A 24,549-nucleotide genomic window follows, 5' to 3' on the forward strand; every position below is an offset into this window, starting at 1 on the left:
GCTGACCCTCCAATTTACTCATTTCTAATCCTGTTCATCCTCATTCCCCTGTAGTTACTCCAGTCCTGCACATCCCCCTTATATTCTTAAATATCAACACCAGTACACTTCATCTCCACTCCTCAGGCATCCTCTCACTTTCCAAGATTCCATTAAACAATCTGGTTAAAAAATCCATGCCATCTCTCCTAAACACCTCCATGCTTCCATAGGTATGTCATCTGGACCGATGGCCTTCCAATTTTCATCCTCTTCATAGCTGTCCTTACTTCCTCCTTGCTAATCCATTGCACTTCCTGATTCACTATCTCCACAACACCCGACCTCTTTTCTCTCTCGTTCTCTTCATTCATCAGCCTCTCAAAGTACTCTTTCCATCTGCTCAACACACTCCTGTTTTGTGAGTACATTTCCATCTTTATCCTTTATCACCCTAACCTGCTGCGCATCTTTCCCAGCTCAGTCCCTCTGTCTAGCCAGTCGGTACAGGTCCTTTTCTCCCTCCTTAGAGTCCAACCTGTCATACAACTCATCATACACCTTTTCTTTAGCCTTCGCCACCTCTCTCTTCACCTTGCGCCTTATCTCCTTGTACTCTTGTCTACTTTCTGCATCTCTTTGACTATCCCACTTCTTCTTTGCCATCCTCTTCCTCTGTATACTCTCCTGTATTTCCTCATTCCACCACCAGGTTTCCTTTTCCTCCTTCCTCTTTCCAGATGTCACGCCAAGCAACCTTCTTGCTGTCACCCTTACTACATCTGCTGTAGTTTCCCAGCTGTCTGGTAACTCTTCACTGCCACCCAGTGCCTGTCTCACCTCCTCCCTAAACTCAACCTTGCAATCTTCCTTTTTCAACTCCCACCATTTAACCCTTGGCTCTGCCCTCACTCTCTTCCTCTTCTTGATCTCCAACATCATCCTACAGACCACCATCCTATGCTGCTTAACTACACTTTCCCCTGCCACCACTTTGCAGTCTTCAATCTCCTTCAGATCTACTTTTCTGCATAGGATGTAATCTACCTTTGTGCATCTTCCTCCACTCTTATACGTAACCCTATATTCCACCCTCTTCGTAAAATACGTATTCACCACAGCCATGTCCATCCTTTTGGCAAAATCCACTATCCTCTGACCTTCTTCCTTCCTCTCCCTGACACCATACCTACCCATCACCTCCTTGTCTTCACTGTTTCCTTCACCAACATGCCCATTGAAATCTGCTCCAATCACCCCTTTCTGTCCCTTGGGTACACTGTTCATCACTTTATCCAACTCCAAAAATCTTCTTTCTCACCAATTGCACACCCAACTTGCGGCGCATATGCACTAACAACATTCATCATCACACCTCCAATTTTCAGCTTCATAATCATTACACTGTCTGACACTCTTTTCACCTCCAAAACACTCTTGACATGCTGTTCCTTCAGTATAACCCCTACTCCATTACTCCTCCCATCCACACCATGATAGAAAAATTGGAATCCACCTCCGATCCACCTGGCCTTACTCCCCTTCCATTTAGTCTCTTGCACGCACAATATATCAACCTTCCTTCTCTCCATCATATCTGCTAACTCTCTCCCCTTACCAGTCATACTGCCAACATTCAACGTTCATACACTCAGTTCCACTCTTTTTACTTTCCTCCTCTCCTCCTGCCTCTGGACACGTCTCCCCCCTCTTCTTCTCTTTCGGCCAACAGTAGCCCAATTTCCGCCAGCACCCTGTTGGCTAACAGTAGTGGTGGTGTTTGTTGTTAACCCGGGGCTCGACCGATCTGGTATGGAAATTTGTATTGTTGTCCGCATATTGATTTGGTAAAATTTTACACCGGACTTCCTGATGTAACCCTCCATATTTATCCGGGCTTGGGACCGGCGCGAAGAAACACACTGGTTTGTGCATCCCCTGTGGCTGGTTTCAATATTCAGTATTATGAACTGAGGTGATTCAATTAAAGTAAATTCTTCTAATAAACAAATTAAACCTATAAAGTGTTACTGTGCTGAACTGTTCAAGGTATACATTGCCATTTTGGTCTGGTGTCATAATCTGAAGTCGGAGACTCAGACCAATATGACCAGGAATTGCAACTAGGAATTCTGAGACCGGGGTGCATTTTCTTTTATGTTTTCTGAGTTGGAGGTTGAAAGTTACGTGTTCTAAGTTTAAGATGAATGCAGCATTAGAGTTCTACCAATACGACAAGCCAAAGGGGTCTCATTAGTAGATAGTCACATTACCCTAACTGAATTAAGAGAAACAGAAGCTGAACTTTGAGGTCTTCCTGCTTTTAAACAGTTTCCAGCTTTAATAAATCTGAAAAAGACTTTATAATAAGCAAGTGTTCAAGGAACTCAGTGTTATTGCCTGGTACTGTTATTGTTTCCAGTGTTTACTTGTATAAGAGACATCCCAGTCCTTCCTGTTTGTGCTGTTCCTTTACTGATAATGATCATGTAAATTGTGCAAAATGAATGCCAGGTCATTCAGACCTTTGGATATGTTATTTATTTCATGTTTCATATTTTTTTCCTTTCAGATGTTTCATGAGGATGCTGCAGGAGGATGGCAATTAGTTGCTGTTGATGTCAACAAACCCCATGGCAGAGCTCCAGCATGCTTACAGGTATGGTAGACACTTTTGAGTTAATGAGAATGCCATTTAGAAAGAGTATTGTGAAGTGTTTTGCTGCTGCAGATTGCATCATAGCTGCCTTCTCCTCATGTTGATTTAGAACAAATCTGACATTTTAAAGAAACTGAGGTTCAGCATATTATTTCACAAATTAAAATGAACAAGTAGCCGAAAACTTTAATTTTGTGTTGTTTGGAGAACTGTCTGACTAGCAAAGGATTACCAGGAGTAAAGGTATCACTAAAGGTTTCAAAGGACAAACGATAGACTCGAAGCATCTTTGAATAATGGGACAGCATCCTTTTTAACTGCTTCTGTGGATCAATAAGACCACCAGGGTACATGAGTGATAGCTTGCCTATAAGTGAAGTCTCCAAGGACACCAAACAGGGAAAAACAGTAGAACTGTCAAGATACCTGAAAATTCTCCTTTCAACCAGTGACAACAGAAAAATCCCACTGTGCATAACTGAAATCCAAGTTTTTCCTAAACAGAGGTAGTAGGGCTGGCCCTTTTATGGGCTGCTTAAAAATATCAGTTATGTAGGTCCCCTAGTGACTACTGGATGCCACTCTAAGCTAGCACCACAAGCTCAGAAGTGATTCTGGAGTTTCTCCTAGAAACAACTCTTTAGTGTTTAAAGGCCACCCCTGGAAGGTTCCTGAGGTAGTTTGTCATGTGTTGGGTACGGATACGCATGCTTCTAATATCCTCCTCTTGGAAGGTGGTCTACAAGGGCACGTTTAAGAGATGAACAGTAGCAAGATGAAGAGAGACCAACATCTGATAAGAGACTAGCAAGATGAAGAGAGGCCAGCATCTGATAAGAGAGACATGAAGTGTAATATGAGAGTGCTGTGTTATACTTAAGAGGAAGTAACGTGAAGAAACCATCCTAGTAGACAGTCAGACATACTCTTTAGTCAACAGATTTCCTTCATTTGCTATCTTACGTTGTATTCTACCTATTTTCTTTTCTGTCTGATATGTTTTAATGAATAAATACTATTCTTTCTATCTGCATGATTTTGGGTTTAAACAGATGCCAGTGACCCTGTTCAATTTTTTTTCAGCTAATAGCTTTAAATATCTATTTTTACCATTAGAATTTACTCTGCTCTTGAAGGACAAAAAGTTCTGTATGCATTATATTCTTCTGAAACTCATTTTGAAGCGTTATCTCTTTTAAATTTATGGTATATTAGATCTTGTGCAATACTTGAATGTTCATTCATATGTAAAATAAACTTTGCAACTGTGATACCCAGAGTTGCCCTGGAACATCGAAAGTCATAAGCAGGATGGACTAGAGCAATGAGGACACACAACAATCTTGGTGTGAAAAAGTGCTATGTGTAGTTTTATTCATACATTAAACGAAGCTGTGTCCAAATAAATAAATGCAGTGTAAGTTTTTCTTCAATAAGTAAATAAATGTTCCAATAAAATCAGTGCTCGATTTTGGGAGTAAAACCAGTCCATTAACAATTTCATCAATAAATCCACACGAGGGTTAAAATCAGTATAAATACTCCATTTCTCTTGTACTCTGTCCCTTTGTGAGCCCAGCACATCTCTCTTTGCCTCCTTCCTGCTTCTCCTGCTCATCCACCAAGTCTTTGAAGCGGGCTGAGATGCCAGCAAGCCATGTCCCCACCCCAGCTCTTATCTCAGTCACTGCTGGGACGCATCATTGTGCCATCTGCCTTTGGTCCAGAAAGGACCCCATAAAACACTCATATTGTTAAGAGAGTGCAACCCACCCACCCCTAGAGTGCCAATTCTGTAGCAGGCCAACTGACTGCCTTGTGTCTGGATCCATCACACTGGCTCATTCTCTTGATCTACTCTCTGCTCTTTCCCAAACTGCCTATCTTGATATTACACCCTTACATCTTTCATTTTCAGTCGTTTGTTTTTTTCTATTCAAACTCTTTTGATACCTTTGTGAGTCAGGAGCTTTGTAAAACAGTAGTGTCAATGAGGAACTGATGAGGCAATAGCGCCTGCACATTAATAACCAATCAGCTACTTTCCACATCGAGCATCCAGCAGAATCCACCCACACCCACAAACCTGAGGCACACTGTTTATACTTTAAAGTCTTGCACCGCCATGGGCCCCTAATGTGCAGCACCACAATACCTTGCAGTTCTGGGCTCATAAACAATACATCTGTAAACAACATGAAATACCTCTATACGCTTTGATGACTGAAAGAGACACAGTTGTATCAGATGACTCAAGAAATGAAGGGAGCTAACTATGTAGTAAAAAGGGGATTGCATAAAACACAAAACCAGAATGTTTTAAATAAATAAACTGGTAATGCCCATTTCCAGCTACAATATAGAAATAAACCAGTCTATGTTTCTTTTTTGTTTTCTTTAAAAAGCCTGTAGACCTTTTTACTGGTTTAAAAAGATACCAATACTTGGACACAGACAATCATCTTGAAAAGCAGCCATTGTGTTCAGCCTCCCTGCTCATAGATGGATGCTTGAATACGAGTCAAATGTCACTGAGCTATCTGTCTTTATGTATAGCTCACTGCTATTATAAATTTCTATGGAATAATAATAGTAATAAATATATCACAAATACAAACCCTATGCACCAGAATTAAACCATTTAAAATATTTAATAGCACATTCACTATAGAACAGAGGATTCTTATATTTTTAGAAAATAAACACATTAAGCAGTGACAGCTTGTTCCTCTTGCTCAGTGAAATGAAAGCATCAATCTCTTCTCGCCTTGCTCTTTGTCAGAGCTTGACATTACCCGTTGTTATACAAAGTGAAATGAAATACAGTTGCTTTTTACATTTTTCTAATTAGACTGAATTTATATTACATTTCTTTGGCTGTCAGTGAAAATAACAGTAACAATGAAAACAACTAAAAAGTTGCACACTATGTTTTCATATTTTTCAGTTTTAAAAAATCACTGTCATATATATGGTTTGTTTTAATAACCTCTTCATATTTAATGAACTTAGCCATCGATTAATTGATTTTTATGACTAACTAATCCAAGCTTAGGGGATAATCTATTATATGTGCATTGCTTAAATTGGGCATTAATAAACCAGAATGTGAATCCATTAAATATGATGTCCTTTGTGCAAAAGACACTGCACCATGATTTCTTTTTAGTAAAGCTCCATCTAATCATCTAACCCACTTATCCAGGTCAGAGGCCTGTAAACTGATTTTGTTAAATCTGTTGAGTAACAGGAGCTCCTATGGTGGAGCTGAATGCTTAAAATAAAATAAAAGTTTATTTAGTCCAAATCTGTTTTTCTGGTTATTTATTTATAAGGGAATTTGTTTATCAGTGGGCCCTGCGATGGATTGATGCCCTCTCTTTGGTTTTGAAAATGTTATATTTGGCTGTACCTGTAATTAGAAAGAAAACTTCACATTAAATTTTACAATTTTTGTGATCTGCCTGTGCTTTTATTCTTTTGGCCTGAAAAAAATAAATGAATGTCTGTGGAGTTACCAAGTATGTCTTCATTGGGTACTATGTGCATATTTCCATCATAAAATACAAACTGCCTTGAGAAGCTGGTGTCATGACTATGAGTAGAAGGCCAAAAGGAAACAAAAATAAATTAAAATAAAAGTTGAAGGGCTCCTGAAACTAATCGACATATCCTTGGTGGAGGAGGCGGACACAAAAGCTGATGGGGGATCAATATCCTTTTTCCTGGAGAGAGGTCACTGAGGTGGTCACGCAACTCCACAGTAGTAGGGCCCTAGGGGTAGATGAGATCCTCCCGGAAATGCCAAAGGCACTGGACATTGATGGACTGACATAAATACGGTCTTCCACCACATTAAAAAAACAAAAAAAAAAAAAAATTAGGTTTTTAAGTGTTTGAACAAGTCTGTTAAAGCAATAGCCAGAGACCAACTGTATTGTTGTGAACTTAAACAACAACGATCAAATAATGATTTAATTTGAGGTTTACATTATAAAAAATACATCAGATTGCAGCTTCTGTGCAGCCACCCAGGTGTCTATTATTCTTATAAAATATAATGAATTTATTGTGCATTGTATTATATTATTGACTACAAAACTCAGACTTCTGTTTCATAGCTCTAGGAACCTACTTTTAATTTCCAGCCTGGTCCATTTCCATTTGGAGTTTTAATGGCTTGTCTCCATATGGATTTTCTCTGGTTATTCCCCACATATCAAACATGTACAGTATATGTTAGGATTGATCAGTAATTGTAATTTGTCCCAGTGTGTCCCTGTGAATGACTAGGGTTGGTTTTACCCATTGATGTTTTCATAGGCTTTGCCTCCTCAAGAACCTGTAATAGAAAAGGTAGAGCCTGCAAATGGATAGATCAATAGTCATCCATCAGACCAGTTTCTAGCCTGCTTGTCCAGTTTTCATTTTTATAAATAAGACTACGATTAATTTTTTCCTATGATAAGATATGATACATATAGTTTTGATTGATTGGCAGCATGAGATTGGCATTGTAACAGCGAATGTGGGTGTATGCGAGTATGCCATATTGAGCACCATTCAGAGTCAGCTCCAGGCTTTTCTTCCAAAACAGCTGCAATAGGATTTAACAACCTATGATCCTGAAATGTGATAAAGTGGGCTGTATAAATGGATGGACGGATACAGTAAATGGATAGATGAATGGATAAGTAAACTGAGAGATATGAGTAAAAACAGCTTGATGTGCAATGGTCTGCTGAATTGTAATCGACCTTCAATGCAGCCAGCAGGTGTGTTTTCAGATTGTTTCATTTAAACATATAGGATTACAACCATCTGTTTCACATATTATTAAATTGGAATAGCTTCTGGCAGGACTAATCTTGCTTTTCTTGTAAAAGTTAAATTATTGTAGCTTAACACTTTTTTATTTACAGCAAGAAAACAAGCATATGACGTATGTAAGAATTCTACCCAGTCATTTTTTATACGTGATATTACTTGAGGGTTTTTATTTACTTATGGAAATGATGCATATAATGCTATTTCATTTTATTTCATATATAACAAGAAAATAGATTTGAAATTTTGCTTTTAAATATACAGGAAGATGTCTAACAGAAAAAATAAAATAACATATTTAGCAACCCATGTAAGAAATATTTTTGTTATAGAAGCTGTAGCAAGTAATCATAGACATAAATATAAAAAAACATTTTCTAGTGTGCCATAAAAAAGTATTGTAGGGTGAAGCAAGTTGTGTTATTTATAACAGTGCTTTTTGTCTTTAATGTGCCTAGAACTTGAAATGAACTCAACAAAAAAACTCCAAAAGACGCAGAGAGAACAAACACATTTCACACAGGCAGCAACTGGATAAAGGCTCAAAACAGTGTAAAACTAAATGAACATTTTAAAGATGATGACATTGTTTTTGAGATGTGTTTGATATGTACACAGGCACAATTACATGAACCATAAAGGAAATTTGAAGCCTATATTTAAATGTAATTGACATCAGTTTTTATATAATGTGTAAAGCACCTACTTTGATAGTTTTCTGTCTCTCCACATAAAGCAATCTGATCCCCTATGGATGAATTTTGTTGAAATGTGGCACACTTACTTTTCGAAGAAATTTGCCACAACTGTTTGCTCCGCTATGTCAGGCACCAGGGAAGGGACACACAGGCATATCTCATACAGCTGCGCCCTTCTCTTTATGCAAGCATATATAAGACTGAATTACCTGAGCTAATGTTATCTGCAGATTATTATTGTAAAGAACCAATGTTATCAACTTGCAGCTAAATGGTGTTTGAATGAATTATTAACTTGCGAAAGATGCCGCTGCTCTAGCTGATATAAGCATAGAACAGGTTTAGAAATGAAACTGCAGTTGATCTGCAGGCAGAAGATCGGTGCTGGTGGACAAGCAACATGAACAATGCTAGCCACTAATAACAAGTACTGTACAGGGCAGGATTACAGTTTGCATTGTGCCTTTTACTTAGCAGTATAATGTACAACAGACCAACCATGACTGACATTTTTGCATCCATGTATTTTCAAACTGGAATTAAAATCATTAAGATAGTCACCTTTCATATTCCCTTTATACAGGGTGGTCCAGATCGTCTGGATGACTTTGATTTATGTGGGGACAATTCCAGTTCAGCGCAAAGACGATTCTTCATGGCGTCAGTTCGCACACTTCTCGATGGTCCGGGATTTTTTAGGTGATTTTCTATGTAATAAACTCAATATGTTATAGCTTAATGAAAATTGCATAATTAGATCTGGACCACCCTATACAATCAGAAAGATCATTTGCCATTCATGGCTTACTTGACAGAGGAGAGGCAGATGTGACTGATTGGGGAGACAACAATAACTGAGACCCTCACAGATTGCCACAGAAAGCCAAGTGTCTGAAAGTGAGGCTTAACTGTACAGTGCCTGCTTAAACTAGCAGGCAGTAGTTGGTATTATCAGAGCATGCTGTATTTAAATAAAAAATGATACTTGAAGGAATAACTGTGAGATATTAATATTTAATATACTGTATATATAATACATAATTAATATAAAATAAAGAATGAGCTTTCACCTGTTTTGATGCTGGTGCACTGTGATTTTTTATTGTGTGCTGTGTAACAGATTTTGTAGACAACCTCGTAAAGAAGTGCATAAGTACTGTATATAAAATATATAAACTGTGATGAAACATCATCTGAATGATTTACTAGAAATAAAAATTGATACCTGAGTCTCAAATTCATAAGCAAGACAGCAATTTGTGAGTCTAGATTGAAAAATTGTAATTTTTTAATACAATCATAGACTTCACCTTATATTCAGCAAAATTGTGCATAAAATGAATATATGAATATAGTATGGCAAATGCTCAATGGCATCAGTATACAGGTTTGGACCATTAATTGCTGTTTTCTGGCCAAAAGGAGGTTCTTCTGCTATAAGGGTCCAACATGCCAGGTTTGCAAAGTCAGCTGGGGACTCATTTATAAAGCTTGCGTATGCACAAAAAGAGGCTTGAAATGTGTGTACGCAACTTCCTATCCAATTGGTGGAATTTTTTATAAGACTGCTTGATGGGGAATGTGTGTATATGCACATCAACTCTGATCAATGTGTATGGGACATTTCAGAGAAACTGGGAAATGACAACATCCTTAATAAAGTAGGGGAATGTGGCAAAACCAGCTAAATGATGATTGGCACAAATAAGAATACATATCGCCAAGCTGTTGTTATAATTTGCATTGATGCAGCACACATATTAAACCTTGAAAATGAGGAAAAATGATGTACAGACAGGATTTTAGTTCCCTTTGAAGAAGGACAATGCTGCGCATTTGCACTGAAGAACTTTTTTTGTTTTTCATCAGTTTATATTGGCTACTTCTTGTCACTTCCCAGGGAACTGGCCAACAGGTCACAAATATCTCAGCCAAGCTGCACTCCACCATGCCTTCTATGCTGAAAGCAATTAGCCGATGGACAAGGTGCCACATTTAGTTTTTGTTTGATGTGTATGAACACACATACAACATGACATATTTTGCAAACATAAAAAGGAAATTTGCAGCAGTGTTTAGTAATCATAACATAATATGAGCACTTTAGTGCACTCATATGGTAACAAGGGCACCTAGCAAGACAAAAACTGTTTTTGTTAACCATAGGCAGTTACATTCCATTAATGTGCAAGGCATTTGTGACACCAAGATGTGGATGAACATCTTATTAGTAATGTAACTGGCTAAACCCTCAGTGTTTCATATGGCCTGTACTACTTATTTTCACAGCAATGATGTCATTACATGTGCTATATAATAGTGGCTAACTGGTCAGATGCTGGTCACTTACTCCTTTCCCACAACTCCAGAACGCATAGGAGAGACTCTATAATGTTGATCTTGCTCAGTTGCAGAGCACTGCCAAACATTTTTCAATGCAGGTGGCGGGGTCTCGTTGTGTTAGGACAATAAAGTTCTGCACAACTTTGTGGTCGTGTCACTGGACTTGCGGCCACATGTCTTGGACACTCGGGTGAAGAGAGGGGCGGAGCTGTCAACTGATCACCACCTGGTGGTGAGTTGGCTTCGATGGTGGGGAAGATGCCGGTCAGGCCTGGTAGGCCCAAACGTGTTGTGAGGGTCTACTAGGAACAGCTGGCAGAGTCCCCTGTCAGAAGTAGCTTCAACTCTCACATTCGGCAGAACTTCGACCACATCCCGAGGGAGGTGGGGACATTGAGTCGAATGGGCCATGTTCCGTGCCTCTATTGTTGAGGCGGCTGACGGAGCTGTGGCTGCAAGGTGGTGGTGCCTGTCGTGGCGGCAATCCCCGAACCCGTTGGTGGACACGGCGGTGAGGGATGCCGTCAAGCTGAAGAAGGAGTCCTATAGGACCTTTTTGTCCTGTGGGTCTCTGGAGGCAGCTGATAGGTACCGGCAGGCCAAGCGGAATGCGGGCCGGTGGTTGCTGAGGCAAAACTTCGGGCATGGGAGGAGTTTGGGAGGCCATGGAGAGCGACTTTGGACAGCTTCGAAGATTCTGGTCCACCATCCGGCGTCTCAGGAGGGGGAAGCAGTGCAGTGTCAACACCGTATATGGTGGGATGGTGCGCTGCTGACCTTGACTCGGGACGTTGTGGGTCGGTGGGGGGAGTACTTCGAAGACCTCCTCAATCCCACTAACATGCCTTCCAATGAGGAAGCAGAGCCTGGGGACTCTGAGGTGGGCTCTCCCATCTCTGGGACTGAAGTCACCGAGGTGGTCAAAAAACTCCTTGGTGGCAGGGCCCCGGGGGTGGATGAGATACGCCCGGAGTTCCTTAAGGCTCTGGATGTTGTAGGACTGTCTTGGTTGACACGTCTCTGCAACATCGCATGACATCGGGACAGTGCCTCTGGATTGGCAGACCGGGGTGGTGCCCCTCTTTAAAAGGGGGACGGAGGGTGTGTTCCAACTATAGAGGGATCACACTCCTCAGCCTCCCTGGAAAAGTCTATTCGGGGGTTCTGGAGAGGAGGGTCCGTCGGATAGTCGAACCTTGATTCAGGAGGAACAGTGTGGTTTTCGTCCTGGTCGTGGAACAGTGGACCAGCTCTTCACCCTTAGCAGAATCCTGGAGGGTGCATGGGAGTTTGCCCAACCAGTCTACATGTGTTTTGTGGACTTGGAAAAGGCATTTCACCGTGTCCCTCGGGGAACCCTGTGGGGGGTGCTCAGGGAGTATGGGGTATGATAAGAGCTGTTCGGTCCCTGTACAACCGGTGTCAGAGCTTGGTACGCATTGCGGCAGTAAGTCGAGCCCGTTTCCAGTGAGAGTTGGACTCCGCCAGGGCTGCCCTTTGTCACCGATTCTGTTCATAACTTTTATGGACAGAATTTCTAGGCGCAACCAGGGTGTTGAAGGGTCGGTTTGGTGGACTCAGGATTGGGTCACTGCTTTTGCAGATGATGTTGTCCTGTTTGCTTCATCAGGCCGTGATCTTCAGCTCCTCTGGATCGGTTCGCAGCTGAGTGTAAAGCAGCTGGGATGAGAATCAGCACCTCCAAATCCAAGACCATGGTCCTCAGCCAGAAAAGGGCCGAGTGCCCTCTCAGGGTTGGGAGTGAGATCCTGCCCCAAGTGGAGGAGTTCAAGCATCTCGGGGTCATGTTCACGAGCGAGGTAAGAATGGAGCATGAGATCGACAGGCGGATCGGTGCAGCGTCCGCAGTGATGCGGGCTCTGCATCGGTCTGTCGTGGTGAAAAAGGAGCTGAGCCGTAAGGCAAAGCTCTCAATTTACCAGTCGATTTACGTTCCTACCCTCACCTATGGTCATGAGCTATTGGTAGATACCGAAAGAACGAGATCGCGAATACAAGCGGCTGAAATGAGTTTCCTCCGCAGGGTGTCTGGGCTTTCCCTTAAAGATAGGGTGAGAAGCTCAGTCATCTGGGAGGGGCTCAGAATAGAGCTGCTGCTCCTCTGCATCGAGAGAAGTCAGATGAGGTGGCTCGGGTATCTGATCAGGATGCCTCCTGGACGCCTCCCTGGTAAGGTTTCGGCACGTCCAACCGGGAGGAGGCCCCGGGGAAGACCCAGGACACGCTGGAGGGACTATGTCTCCTGGCTGGCCTGGGAATGCCTTGGGATTCTCCCGGAAGAGCTGGAAGAAGTGGCTGGGAGAGGGAAGTCTGGGCCTCTCTGCTTAAGCTGCTGCCCCCGCGACCTGACCCCGGATAGGGCGGAAGAGGATGGATGGATGGATGGATGGAAGTTCCGCAGCTTCGTGACTACATATGTATGGGGTTGATTATCAAGCATATACAAATGTTTAAGGGCTGTGTCTGAGGCATGCTCACCTATGTATATTTACATGGTGATTGGGTAAATTGTTTATAAATGTGCATACAACAGGTTTTAGAAATATGATTTTTGGCACACACATTTTCCTATTTCTTGAAATATTTTCATGCTCAAATCCACACAGTTTTATAAATGAGGCCCTTGGTTATTGCTTGTGTGCAGTTTGTATATTGTACCTGTATTTGTGTGGATTTTCTTCCGGGGTCTCCAGTCTTCATCCAAATCCTTGAAGATGTGCATGTTGTCTGGTTTTCTAAATTGGCTCTGTGTGAATATGTGTGGGTATGCATAGGTTAGCCCCTTGAAGGGCTGGCATCTCGTGTGGATCAGGGAGAATTGCACTCATACCAGCAGGATATTCTGTGACTCACCATTACAATGAACTGGATAAAGTGGGTATGAGAACATTATGTGTCTTATGCAGTTCTGCTTTTCTGTTAAATTTTAGCATGTGGTTCATTGTAGCGCATAATATTGATAAACAGTGGAACAAATCGGGTTACGACCAAAAAGTTCACCAAACTTTTGCATTTGTTCAGGACCACACACTCGGGTGACGAACAAGCCAGTTTCCCTTCCAGTTCGTATGTGCCGATGATTTCCACACCTGTTCAGTCTCTCCCTGTGCATTCCCTGTGCAGTTAGCGCGAGTGAGAGAGAGAGCGAGAGCGCGCGAGAGAGAGAGAGAGTGTGCAAGAAGGCAGTAAGGCCGAGAAGGCAGTTAAAGAATGCACCGGGCTTGTTTTTAAAGAGACTGCAAGTTTTCTCAGTGTTATTCAATGTTTTTACATTTAGTTTACTATTACACTGTGCATTCTATGATATAGTTAACTATTTTTGTGCTTAAAACTCTTTAAAAAAATATATTTACATACAGCTCGTATGGTCCAGAATGGATTAATTGTATTTACATACAATCCTATGGGGGAAATTACTTCGGGTTACGACCAGAGTTTTGGAACAAATTATGGTCGTGACCTGAGGTTCCACTGTACAAGAATAAAAGTTAATCAGCATAAGGTGAACATCCAGTATTAAAGTAATATAGTACTTAAAATGAGCCTTCATATATATATTTTTTTAAATACTGGTTCACACATGTAATAACGTAATAAAGTTAGTAATTGAAATGTTTGTGTAGATACATGGAGTACTTATTATACATATTATCTTTCTATAATCAGCTACATTAAAGAACACATTACAGGCACATTACAGAACAGAAGCAGCTCAAATGCCTTAGTCAGAGTTTCACAACATGTTGGTGGTGGGAACAAATGTGGAAACAGTAAGATTTGCAATTATTCTCTTGGCTACAAAGTGTGGTATAGTGGGTCCTCGGCTCAAAAAAAAAAATGGCAGTTTTAATAAAATAGTCCATTTGCCAGGTCCTTCACTGTAGGTACACTCACACAGCTGCAGGGAGTTGATGGAGTAATTGGGGCGAGATGTCCCTGCATATGAAGGTGTGGTCTTCCTCAATTGCTTCATCAACTTCAGCCATGCACGATTGAGATGCTGCACCCACGGAGCCTTATAAGAGCAAGCCTTCACAAGAGGGAAAAGAACAAAAGAGAGTGGAGGTTAAAGGATGAAGAGAAAGACAGGAGCGGGAATGAGCTGGTGCTTAGAGAGAAGCAGCCGGACGTGAATGGTGCCCCAGGAAGTAGCGTGTGGCCAGCACTTAGGAGGGGGCATGGGTATCACGCCTGTTGAGCAACCAGGAAGCAGGAATGATCGTTACACTCCGGAGTGTCCTCTTGCCAGGTGCAGCCAGTGATCAGCAGCGGTGGGCATTGGAGCAGGGTGTGGTGGCTCCCCGTGGAACACCATGTATCGGGAGGCAGGAACACAGGCCAGATTTGAAGGATGTCTGTGTCTGTTGGTGGACATCTCTCTGTACTGCAAGGTCTAAGTAGGATAAACTGGAGAGGTGCCGGTTTTTAAAGGGAAGCACCAGGGACTAAGAATTTTAAAGAAGACTTCTGCCTGAATTTTAACCTTGTGTTTATTGGATTCATTTATTTGTTCATTTTTAACCTCCACTTTCACTTCATTTTATGGATTACTTATTTATTAACTTTTGAGCACTGCACTTTTTTTGAACACTTCGGTTTTTAATAAAAGCACTTGCACTTTTCACCATCCCCTTGCTTGGTGTGTTTTGTCCTCATCTGCCATGCTCATCTCCAATACGCTACTGATGATGGTGGGTTCAAGAGGATCTCATTATGGAAAAGACAGCAAGGAGCCGACCAGCACCATCACACTAAGCTACATTGTCTGTTTATGAGAAATAATATAGTAGGAATTCAATTTAATTAAACAAGACCAAAAAAGTAAATTATACACAGAAAAAAATGTGCTACATTACCTGAGAGCATTTTGTTCTATGTGTCTATGACACATTTTAGAATTTAAAACATAAAGTTCATATAGTTGGCTTATTTAACTGAAAAACGTGTAAAAATTTGCAAGTGAATATTAGGCACTTTTGAAATTCTATCATATGAAATTAAAAAGATTAAAATAAAGAAAATGTCTTTTGTCAATTAAAGTGCTTTAATTTTTTTTAAAAGGGAAGATTAGCCCTGCAAGCATATTTCATTATTAGTAGTATGAAAAGAACAAAAATTCATGCATAATAGGTTTAAATAACTATATCTAGCTTTTAACAATATGAGAAAATGTAAAAAGCATGCCATTAAATACTAAGAACTTAGTACTACCATTTAGAACATCAGAACATAGCTTTTATGTTATAGCACACTCAGTTATTTTCTTAATTAAATACCACAAGATAATTCTACTTGTCCTATACACAAACTGTTTTTCAGTATTTTCCCACAGAAATTTATATATTAAACCAAAGAAACTGAAGTATGTAAAGAAATAGTCTCATTTGATACAAGTATGGAGTTATGGTTTTTTTGGTTTTGTTCATCTTAGTAGCAAACCACTGGACATATTTCTGGATTTCTTATATTTCTTTATTTTTAAGAGCATCTTTTTATTGCTATAAGTGTTTTGTTTATTCTTTGTTTATGGTTTTTCTTTAGCCTTCAATGTTTTGCATAACTTCAACCAGGTCTTCAACATACCTACCAGTTATGTTTTGCCATATGTGTTTTTAATACATATACAGAAAAACAGAAAAAAGATTCTTAGTGGTAAATTGCAATCTGTTATTTAATGGAATAGTTTAGCTTTCAAATTTAAGCTTGCCGGTCAATTTTGTCGAAAGTAAATAAAACTTAACAATATTAAGCCCTGTCCTCTATCTTGGAGATTGAGTTAGATATTCTAATATTGTAAAAGAGAACACACTCAAACACATGACAGCTGGAAAGTGCTGCGTTCCAAGGGAAAGCCTGTTTCATACCGATGCACTACTACACCACTAGTGTTTCCCATTTTACAAGCTTTGTATCAAGCACTGCAAGCACTGATGGTCACTAATAAACAGCCCGGTGATCCTGTGTTGAATCTGGGGAGAGGAATGTCTTAAATTAAAGCTAAAGAAGGACAGAATGGATATTAATGAAAACCCAAGAAGAAATGAAAATATAAAGGGTATTTTAAAGGTAAACACTTCAACAAATACAGATGCACCAAAATATATATAGGTTACAGTTTACATTCCTTTATTTAACAAATGGCAAGTCAAGATATACACTGCAGTATGACTTCCTGCACGTGACTTTGAGTTAATGTGGGCCTTGGGGTGGACTGTTGTCCCATCCAGGTTTTGTTCATGTTTTACAATTAAGTCCTGCACATCTCAGATCTAGAAAAAGTAAATTAAAAAATGCATGGATGGGCTACAAAATCAAGAAAGTGTGACAAGGCATGTTTACAGACTCTGCAGATCTTCAAAATTTCTTGGCATAATCATATTTTAGAACATAATATACATACTTTGACAGTGCTGTCAAACTTACATGGTAGCTAGAATAACCAAGTAAAGAGTAAGCAAAAAATTAGATGTGTGAATAGCAGTGCTAATGTGGACTAGAAATGCAATTTTTGTAGCCACAGGTTGACTCTTACTATCAATGTAGCCCGCAAGAAGAGAGTTTCAGAAAGTGGAAGCCACAAAGGAACATTTTCCTTTTGTTGCATAGCAATGCTTTGGGATAATTTTAAATTAAACAGAATGTGTAATGCTCCTCTGAGGAGTTCCATGTCCTGGCATAATCTCACTTGAAAAATCAGCTCCAGTCTTTGCAGAAATGTTTAGGCATATTAAAACTCTTTGACCTAGTTACACTGCCAATATTTTAATCCTAACTTTAGTAATTCATATCAAGACTCATGTCTGCAGAACATGTCTTTTCAATAACTTGTCCATTTGTTTTTTACTTACTTCCCTTGTTATCAATATTATATGTACCATGTAGACATGTGAACAAAACTGCAAATGAAGACATACAGTCAATACACATTAAATAAATGGTAAAACACATTTTAACATTGGGGTTATGGTTCAGGTCAGAACCAGGTCTCTGTCTCTATGGACCTGCCAGCACTTCCCCCTGTACTTTGCTTCTTCTTATATTTAATATACTGTACAGTATACAAAGGTTAGGTTGACTGGGGTCTGTAAATTGTTCCTGTAAATATGGGTATATGATTAGTTGACATCCTGTCCAGGGTTAAGTGCTACCCTGATAGATTCAAGCTACTAATTACCATCTTAAGACCCTGAGTTGATGGGTTCATTAGTAATTGCCTCATTTTTATCTGTAAGACTGTGTTATTGTCAGGAATTTAAGTTTTAAATTTCCCAAAGTCTATTTAAGGTATTTCAATTATTCTTATTGTTTATATGTTATAACATCATTCTGGCAATTTCATTTTTTGTTCAGTTTTTGGAATGATTGACACAGTTTTGGAACAGTCTTTGAAAGGCTGGAGTCATATTGTTTATGGTCGCTATGCCTATTCCTATTCGATACAGAGGTCACACAATATATTGTGCCATCCACCTACAGTATAAAAGATGTTGGCAGAGTTTCCGATGCCCTAGTGTTGGATTCTTTCGAAAAATAAACTTCATGGTAGTGATAATTAGGATAAAGAAACCCAAGATATGGTTAAGGCTTCTGGATTGAAACCTTCAATGTTCTTGAAATGTTTCTTTGTTTTGTAGTCTTGCTTGGCTGTGTTGGTTTACTTTTCTGTATTTGGGTTTTGAATTTCTCATCTGAACCCGACTATAAATTTGCCAGTTTCTTAATGGTGCCTTCCATTTCCTTTCCAGATGTTCACAACAGTTTTAATAATGACATAGAAGTAACATTTATGACAAAGAGTGCGAAAATTATTTTATATAACTTAGGAGTGTTTGCATTTGCAGAAACTGACTTTAAATAAAAACTATACTTACTATACAGTTACATTTGTTCTGTAGTGGTCTATTTTTATGCTACCGCACTAGTAAGGAAGGTAATTTGAAAAGAGACTGGAAGAAAAGACATAGTCAAAGCTATGAAAAAGGATCAAAAGCGATAGGTCTACTGCACAATTAACAAAAACAAAATAAGAATAAAAAATACAGGCACAAAGCAAGACCAAAAAGACATTAGGAAAAGGGTAGTTTTTAGCAAAAGACCATTCTGGTGCCACTAATACATCCAGCAAACCCATCATTTTCAGGTTGTGTACCTATTAATTTTATTGGGCCAAGTAATCTAATACACACAGCCAACATGTACGTTTAATAAACAGAGAAATACTATGTGTGTTTGATATTTTACAACCATGTGTCAAGTTTCCTTCATCTACATACTTACTGCCATAAAGATGTCTCGACCAATTTGTCACAGAACTATAAATTAGATTCCTCACCCAGTGATACTCTTTTGGATGGTAACTATGATGTATAAAGGTAGCACTGGAAACATTTTTAAGTTTAATACACTGATTTAGCCAATTACTGCTTACAAAAAGTCTGTCCGGGCACACTTAATGATACCAATGGTAGTGTCATATACTGCATTTCATACAGGCAGAAGCAAATGTTTGAACTCTATTTCCATACCTACCTTCTTCACAGGTGCCAATTTCTCTTCTGTAGAGTCCCTGTCCACTTTAAATATACAGAGTTCCCATTGATTGTAAACTGACAAATCTTAACATTTACTTATAATAAATTTAATCTGCTGCAAATTTGCCCAAGTCTAAATTCTGTCAAGGTCCATCTGTAATGAGTCAGTGGATTCAAGATTATCTGGCTTTAGTTTGGTATTATTATTAAGTAGGATATTATTGATATTCTTGTCATGGTCATTGAAACAACAGTAATCTAAGTCTGATCCCTGATGGAAAACATGTTTAACATTCATGAATTCAGAAACAGTTTTTTTTCCCACCATAACCCATTGCTTCTTGTATCTAACCCAATTTTGTACCCACCTTTACACCACATCTTGATATTCATTTTTTTTAAATGGTCATAAGCCTCTCATGTGGAACCTTATCAAAAGCTTTCTGATAATCAAGTTAAATAATGCCATATGTACCTCTCAGATCATGTGTACCTATTCATTTGTTTCTGTGATGCACATTAAGATTATTGGATCATCTTAATCACCCATTTATATAATCAGATGAATGCAATCAATCTTTTCCTGAGAGCAGTACCTGGGACCCCCAGGTTGCAAATTTTTGACATTTTTGTCCCAATCAATGTCTTCTCTTAACTGGACTTAACATTAATTAAGCAAGCTGTTATATCCCACTTTCTCTACATTTACTTGTATCAATCCATAAATTGCAATCTGATTATTCTGATTTTTTACTGAATGATGCAGGAATTAATATGTGTTAGATGGGTAGCAATTTATTATTTTTCTTTTTAAATACTTTTTTTTTTTTTTTTTTTAGTGTTCTGGGCATTTAAACATACAAGAGGGTAACACTGTAATAGATGCTTCCTTTAAGCATTCAGAGCTATTTGTGCTTATGTCTGCTGTGCTCATGATTAATTATCGGTATCCTGATACAATTAAGAAATTAAACTACTTAGATAAAGTGAGATGATAAGAAAACAGACTAAAGCATTGAAAGTAGGGCTGCTGGGCAATTAAAAAAATGTCATCGTGATTAATCAAATGAATAAAATTTTAATTAAAATCAACTGCATATTAATTACAACTTATATTTCCTAAAATCATATTACTATTTTTCTATAATACATAAATAACTTAGTTATCAATTTCTAATAAAAAAAATTAATAATCAGTTATTGAGTTATTCTAGTTAGTTTATTGAACAGTTTTATGTGACAGAAACAATGGCCAGTGACCACCAAACACCTACAAATCCTGGTTCAGTTTTTGTGCAAAATCAGCACTGTTGTAACTCAGGTTGTGCTTAACTGCGTGACACACACAAGTCAAGTCAACTCCACATCCGTTACCTGGAGCGGAGCAGTCATTAATTAGATTGAAAATATGTATAGATTAGGTTTTTAAACAGCGAAAGATATACTGTAAAAAAACTTCTAAATAAAACTTCTTCTGCGTCTGAGGGGGTTATTTAGATTTTGTCACAGAATGTATTGTTTATGAATTGTAAAATAAGTCAATCTTAAACTTCTGCCCAGATTGATAGAAATATTAGCATGGTCAATTTGCACTGATTGTTGCCTAGTTTTATTTGTTACAGTGTAATATATGCTGTGTGACAGATAGAGGGCACTATCGTCCTCTTCAACCCTCGAAACAATACATCAGACACCAGGTAAAAGTCTAATAGTTAACTTTATTAATAATCAACAATGCACAAAGCACCCTCCTCTCCACAATATAAATTATAAATAAACAATTCTCCAATACAATAAACCAATCCACCACTCCCAGATGCATTGCCACCCTTCCACGCTCTGGTGTTTCTCAGAGTCCTTTATAGTCCTTGACCCGGAAGTGTTTCAAACCTTCAGACATGTGACCTCATATCACTTCCGGGTCATATAAAAAGTCCTCTTCTTCATCCTGGAAGTACATCACTTCCACTGTTGCTTTGCCTATGACGTAGTTCCGGGTTATAGGGTACATATGACTCTCTGGGCCTCTCTGCAGCGTCCTCTGTTGGCCCCTGTGGTATTCAGCAGATCTGTAGAGGAAAAAACCATTGTCCATGATTCCCTGCTGGTATCCGGGGCATCTCCATGCTGCAGAGAGAGCTCCATCTAGCAGCCTGGGGGTATTGGCCGGGATGGCAAGCCGGCCATAGACCACAGCTGCTGTAGGTTATAATGTAGACTACAGTAGGTAACATACAATTAATTAGACAGCCAACAACGTTCTATGTCTGCGTTGGCAAAAGTATGAGTGAGGGGTAAGGGATCAAGGGATTCCACTCTGTGTCATTTACTCTTTAGCTGTTTGGAAAAGGGTACTACTTGTACTGCACTGTTTCAGGTCAGATATCCATGGGCAAATGAAAAAGCTTCACAGCAAAAGTGCAATGTTTGCGTGACACAAAAATTAAACTCATTCACTATGCTTGTATTATTGGATTGATTTTAATTGTCCTTGTGTTATTCTCATCACTTAACAGCTAGTGTATATATGAAACAATGTGTATAAAAATATAGGTCAAATTGTGTCCCTTACTGATTTAATACTGTACAATCCCACAACACAAAGATGAGTACTGGTGTGTGTGGATCAAGACCATTATCAAGAAACAACAGAGGAAACAATCAAGCACTATTAACAGACTTGGATTAATTTGGCACTGCTTCATTAATTGTAAAACACAGCCAGATTCTCTGGATTAAATTCATTTTTAAAAAGTTAATTGCACATGTTAAACAGTGATTAATCTGTAGCTCAAATTAAAAGATATGGCAAAAAGAGAAGTATTTCCTAAAAATGTAAATATGACACTGATATCCTTTTATTTTTAATTTTTGAATAGTGTAAGAGACACCTAATTAAAGAGTGAGTTCAATTAACCGTGAATATAATTCAATGACTATAAAAATGGTTAGAACAAAAACATGCAGTGTTGTATGAGGAGTGTCCAGGACTGAACTTGACCTGGATCCCAAATCAGTCTATAGACTGTCAGATATCACAATGAAAGTTTGGGGAATCTGTGTCAAGATAAGTATGGTAGCTAAGAGCTAGTAAACAACTAGTCAAAGTACTGCTGAATTTAGCAAGCATAATCAGTAACTGTGCCAGGATTTTGCCTTTACAGACTTTTTAAATACAGTATAAGTCACATTAAATAGAAAACAGATTCCTTTGCAAAGGCTAATGCTCACTTTCTGTCTCACACACACATTTATTTGCCCTAGCCACAAAGAGCATGACTGTTGTGTCATACTAAAATTGCAGACTGAGGAAATGTGGGAACATGTAATCTAATCCTAAACCAAAGGGAAAACTGTTGAAATTACCTAGAAACAAAATTCCACTCTTCTTCTGGGAAAATCAGAACAAATCTGTAAGTGGATAAACCTACTTGGAAAAAAAAAAATAGCCATTGTTTATCATATAAGTGACATACGGGACTGTAAAGTATCACATGCATTATGCTAATATACTGATAACATTTAATCTAACTATATCCTTGAGCTGTAAACTGGTGCAAGGAAGCATCCCTGCCGCCTATTCAGTTGGGTACCAGGAGCCATTCAGCTGCAAAGTTACCACTCTTACAGTTTGCACAAGATTTTAAAAACGTCAGTCCAAGATTCATAAATATACAAATTTTCATATACCTGTAAAATTCCTGTACCACTTCATAAAAGATATGTCAAAAGAGTTAGTTTCAAGTGTAATTATGCACTTCACTCAATCTCAGTCAAAGACTGCTGTGTATTTCTGTGACTGTGCGGGTCGGCTCCATGCTACCAGCTGCTTCTCAGGAGCCTCTGGAACCCGCCACTGCTGATAACGTACCTCAGGGATGAGCCAGTGGATGAGGGCACAACACACAAATCAAGGGTTGTAGGTGTGAAAGTGAAAAGTGCTTTTATTAAAATCAGTCCAAACCAAAGTGTTCCAAAAAGTGAAGTGCATCAAAAGTCAATAAATAAATAATCCATTAAAAGAAGGTGTTCAGTGGAGGTTATAAACAGTTCCAATAAGTATCCATTAAAATCAAAAGTTAAAAGCCAGTGATGATCCACAAAACTTATGCCCCAAATACTTTTAAACCTGGCATCTCCTCCCCTTATCCTGTTCGGACTTCGCAGAAGGTGATGCCCACCGATAGGTGCAGTCAACATTCAACCTTCATAACTTGGCCCAGGTCCTTGTTACCTGGCCTTCAGCAATCCTGGGGCACTGTACACGACTCCCCGCCTATCCCTCCCGACATGTAGGAGACACTGCATGTCTGGCCACTCCTACTCCCCAGCAATCACTCAGTAGTAGAGCCCTTTCTTCAGTTTCAGGCTCTCTCACCCCATAAACTCACTCCCGACCACCTGCCTCTCGCTCCTTGCAGCAAGGGTGCTCACGCTCTCTCTCACTATCTCTGCCTCTTTTTTTTCTCCTCTTCTTTTAACCTCCTTCATGTTTCTCTTCTCCCTTCTCTGAGACTCCTTTAAATGCCTCCATTGGCGCAATGCCTCAATCATTCACTGCAGAAAGCAAATAAAGTAATTGAGACAGACCACACCCTCAAATACAGGTGCATTTCACCCCAATTACCTCACAAACTTCCTGCAGCTGCGCAAGCACACACAACCATGATGATCAAGCTGGGCATTCGATTATTTATTTATTTAAAAATGGGCCACTAATTTTTCAGCTGCAGACCCACTATTTCACAGTTACAAACAGAGTGAGTTGGCCTAAGTGCCCCTGAGATATTTAGCACTATGCTAGAGAGAGTGCTCATGATTTATATTTACTTCTTTTTATTTATATTTCATTTTTGGAATTTTAAAAATTGGTTTATCCTTCCATTTATTTCAAACAAGAATCAGTTGCCTGGTCATTTTTTATGGGAAATTAAGGTAATTAAGTCTATAGGCTATGGACAGACAAAATTAGCACCTTTGGTATTTCAAGGAAATGTAAATCATGAGCGCTATGCTTTAATAGCCATTATGCTAAAGAAGATTACCTGGGGAAACCTCCATAATTTATTTTTCAATTGTCTTTTATATGTATGTCTTATTTTGTTATATTTCTTGTTTCCAATACCTTATTACATATGCATATTTTTTAGATCTATAAAACTGATTAAACGGTCTAATCAGCATCTGCTTAAATGGAAGAGTTTAGAAAGCTCACTACATAAACATTTAATAAATAACTTAGGGATGATAGTGGTTACTAGTGGGCACACTGCTGCTTTGATTTTAAGGATGCTTAGGGAATGAAGCCTGATTTGTTCAGTGCATCATATATTTATAAAACATCATAATTTATCAAATGCCCAATTTGTCATTTATTGCTTAAAAATAAGATTGTCAAATCACTACAAAGATACAAATGATCTTTATCTATTTAAAATAACCCACTACACATGCTGGTGATGCAAAAATTGAGTAAACCTCTCATGCACAC

At 39.0% G+C, this 24,549-nt stretch overlaps 1 protein-coding gene across 1 annotated transcript in view; it reads left to right on the forward strand.

The window, feature by feature from the left end:
• The window catches only part of nalcn (sodium leak channel, non-selective), an 828,408-nt gene that overhangs the window by 311,950 nt on the left and 491,909 nt on the right, over window positions 1-24,549 (forward strand). The window contains exon 11 of the mRNA XM_039744792.1: window positions 2,552-2,638. Within this exon, the coding sequence (XP_039600726.1) occupies window positions 2,552-2,638 (87 nt within the window). The remainder of the gene's footprint in view (window positions 1-2,551; window positions 2,639-24,549) is intronic.

This window comes from Polypterus senegalus, chromosome 2, assembly GCF_016835505.1.
Source record: "Polypterus senegalus isolate Bchr_013 chromosome 2, ASM1683550v1, whole genome shotgun sequence".
Classification (NCBI taxonomy): Eukaryota; Metazoa; Chordata; class Cladistia; order Polypteriformes; family Polypteridae; genus Polypterus; species Polypterus senegalus.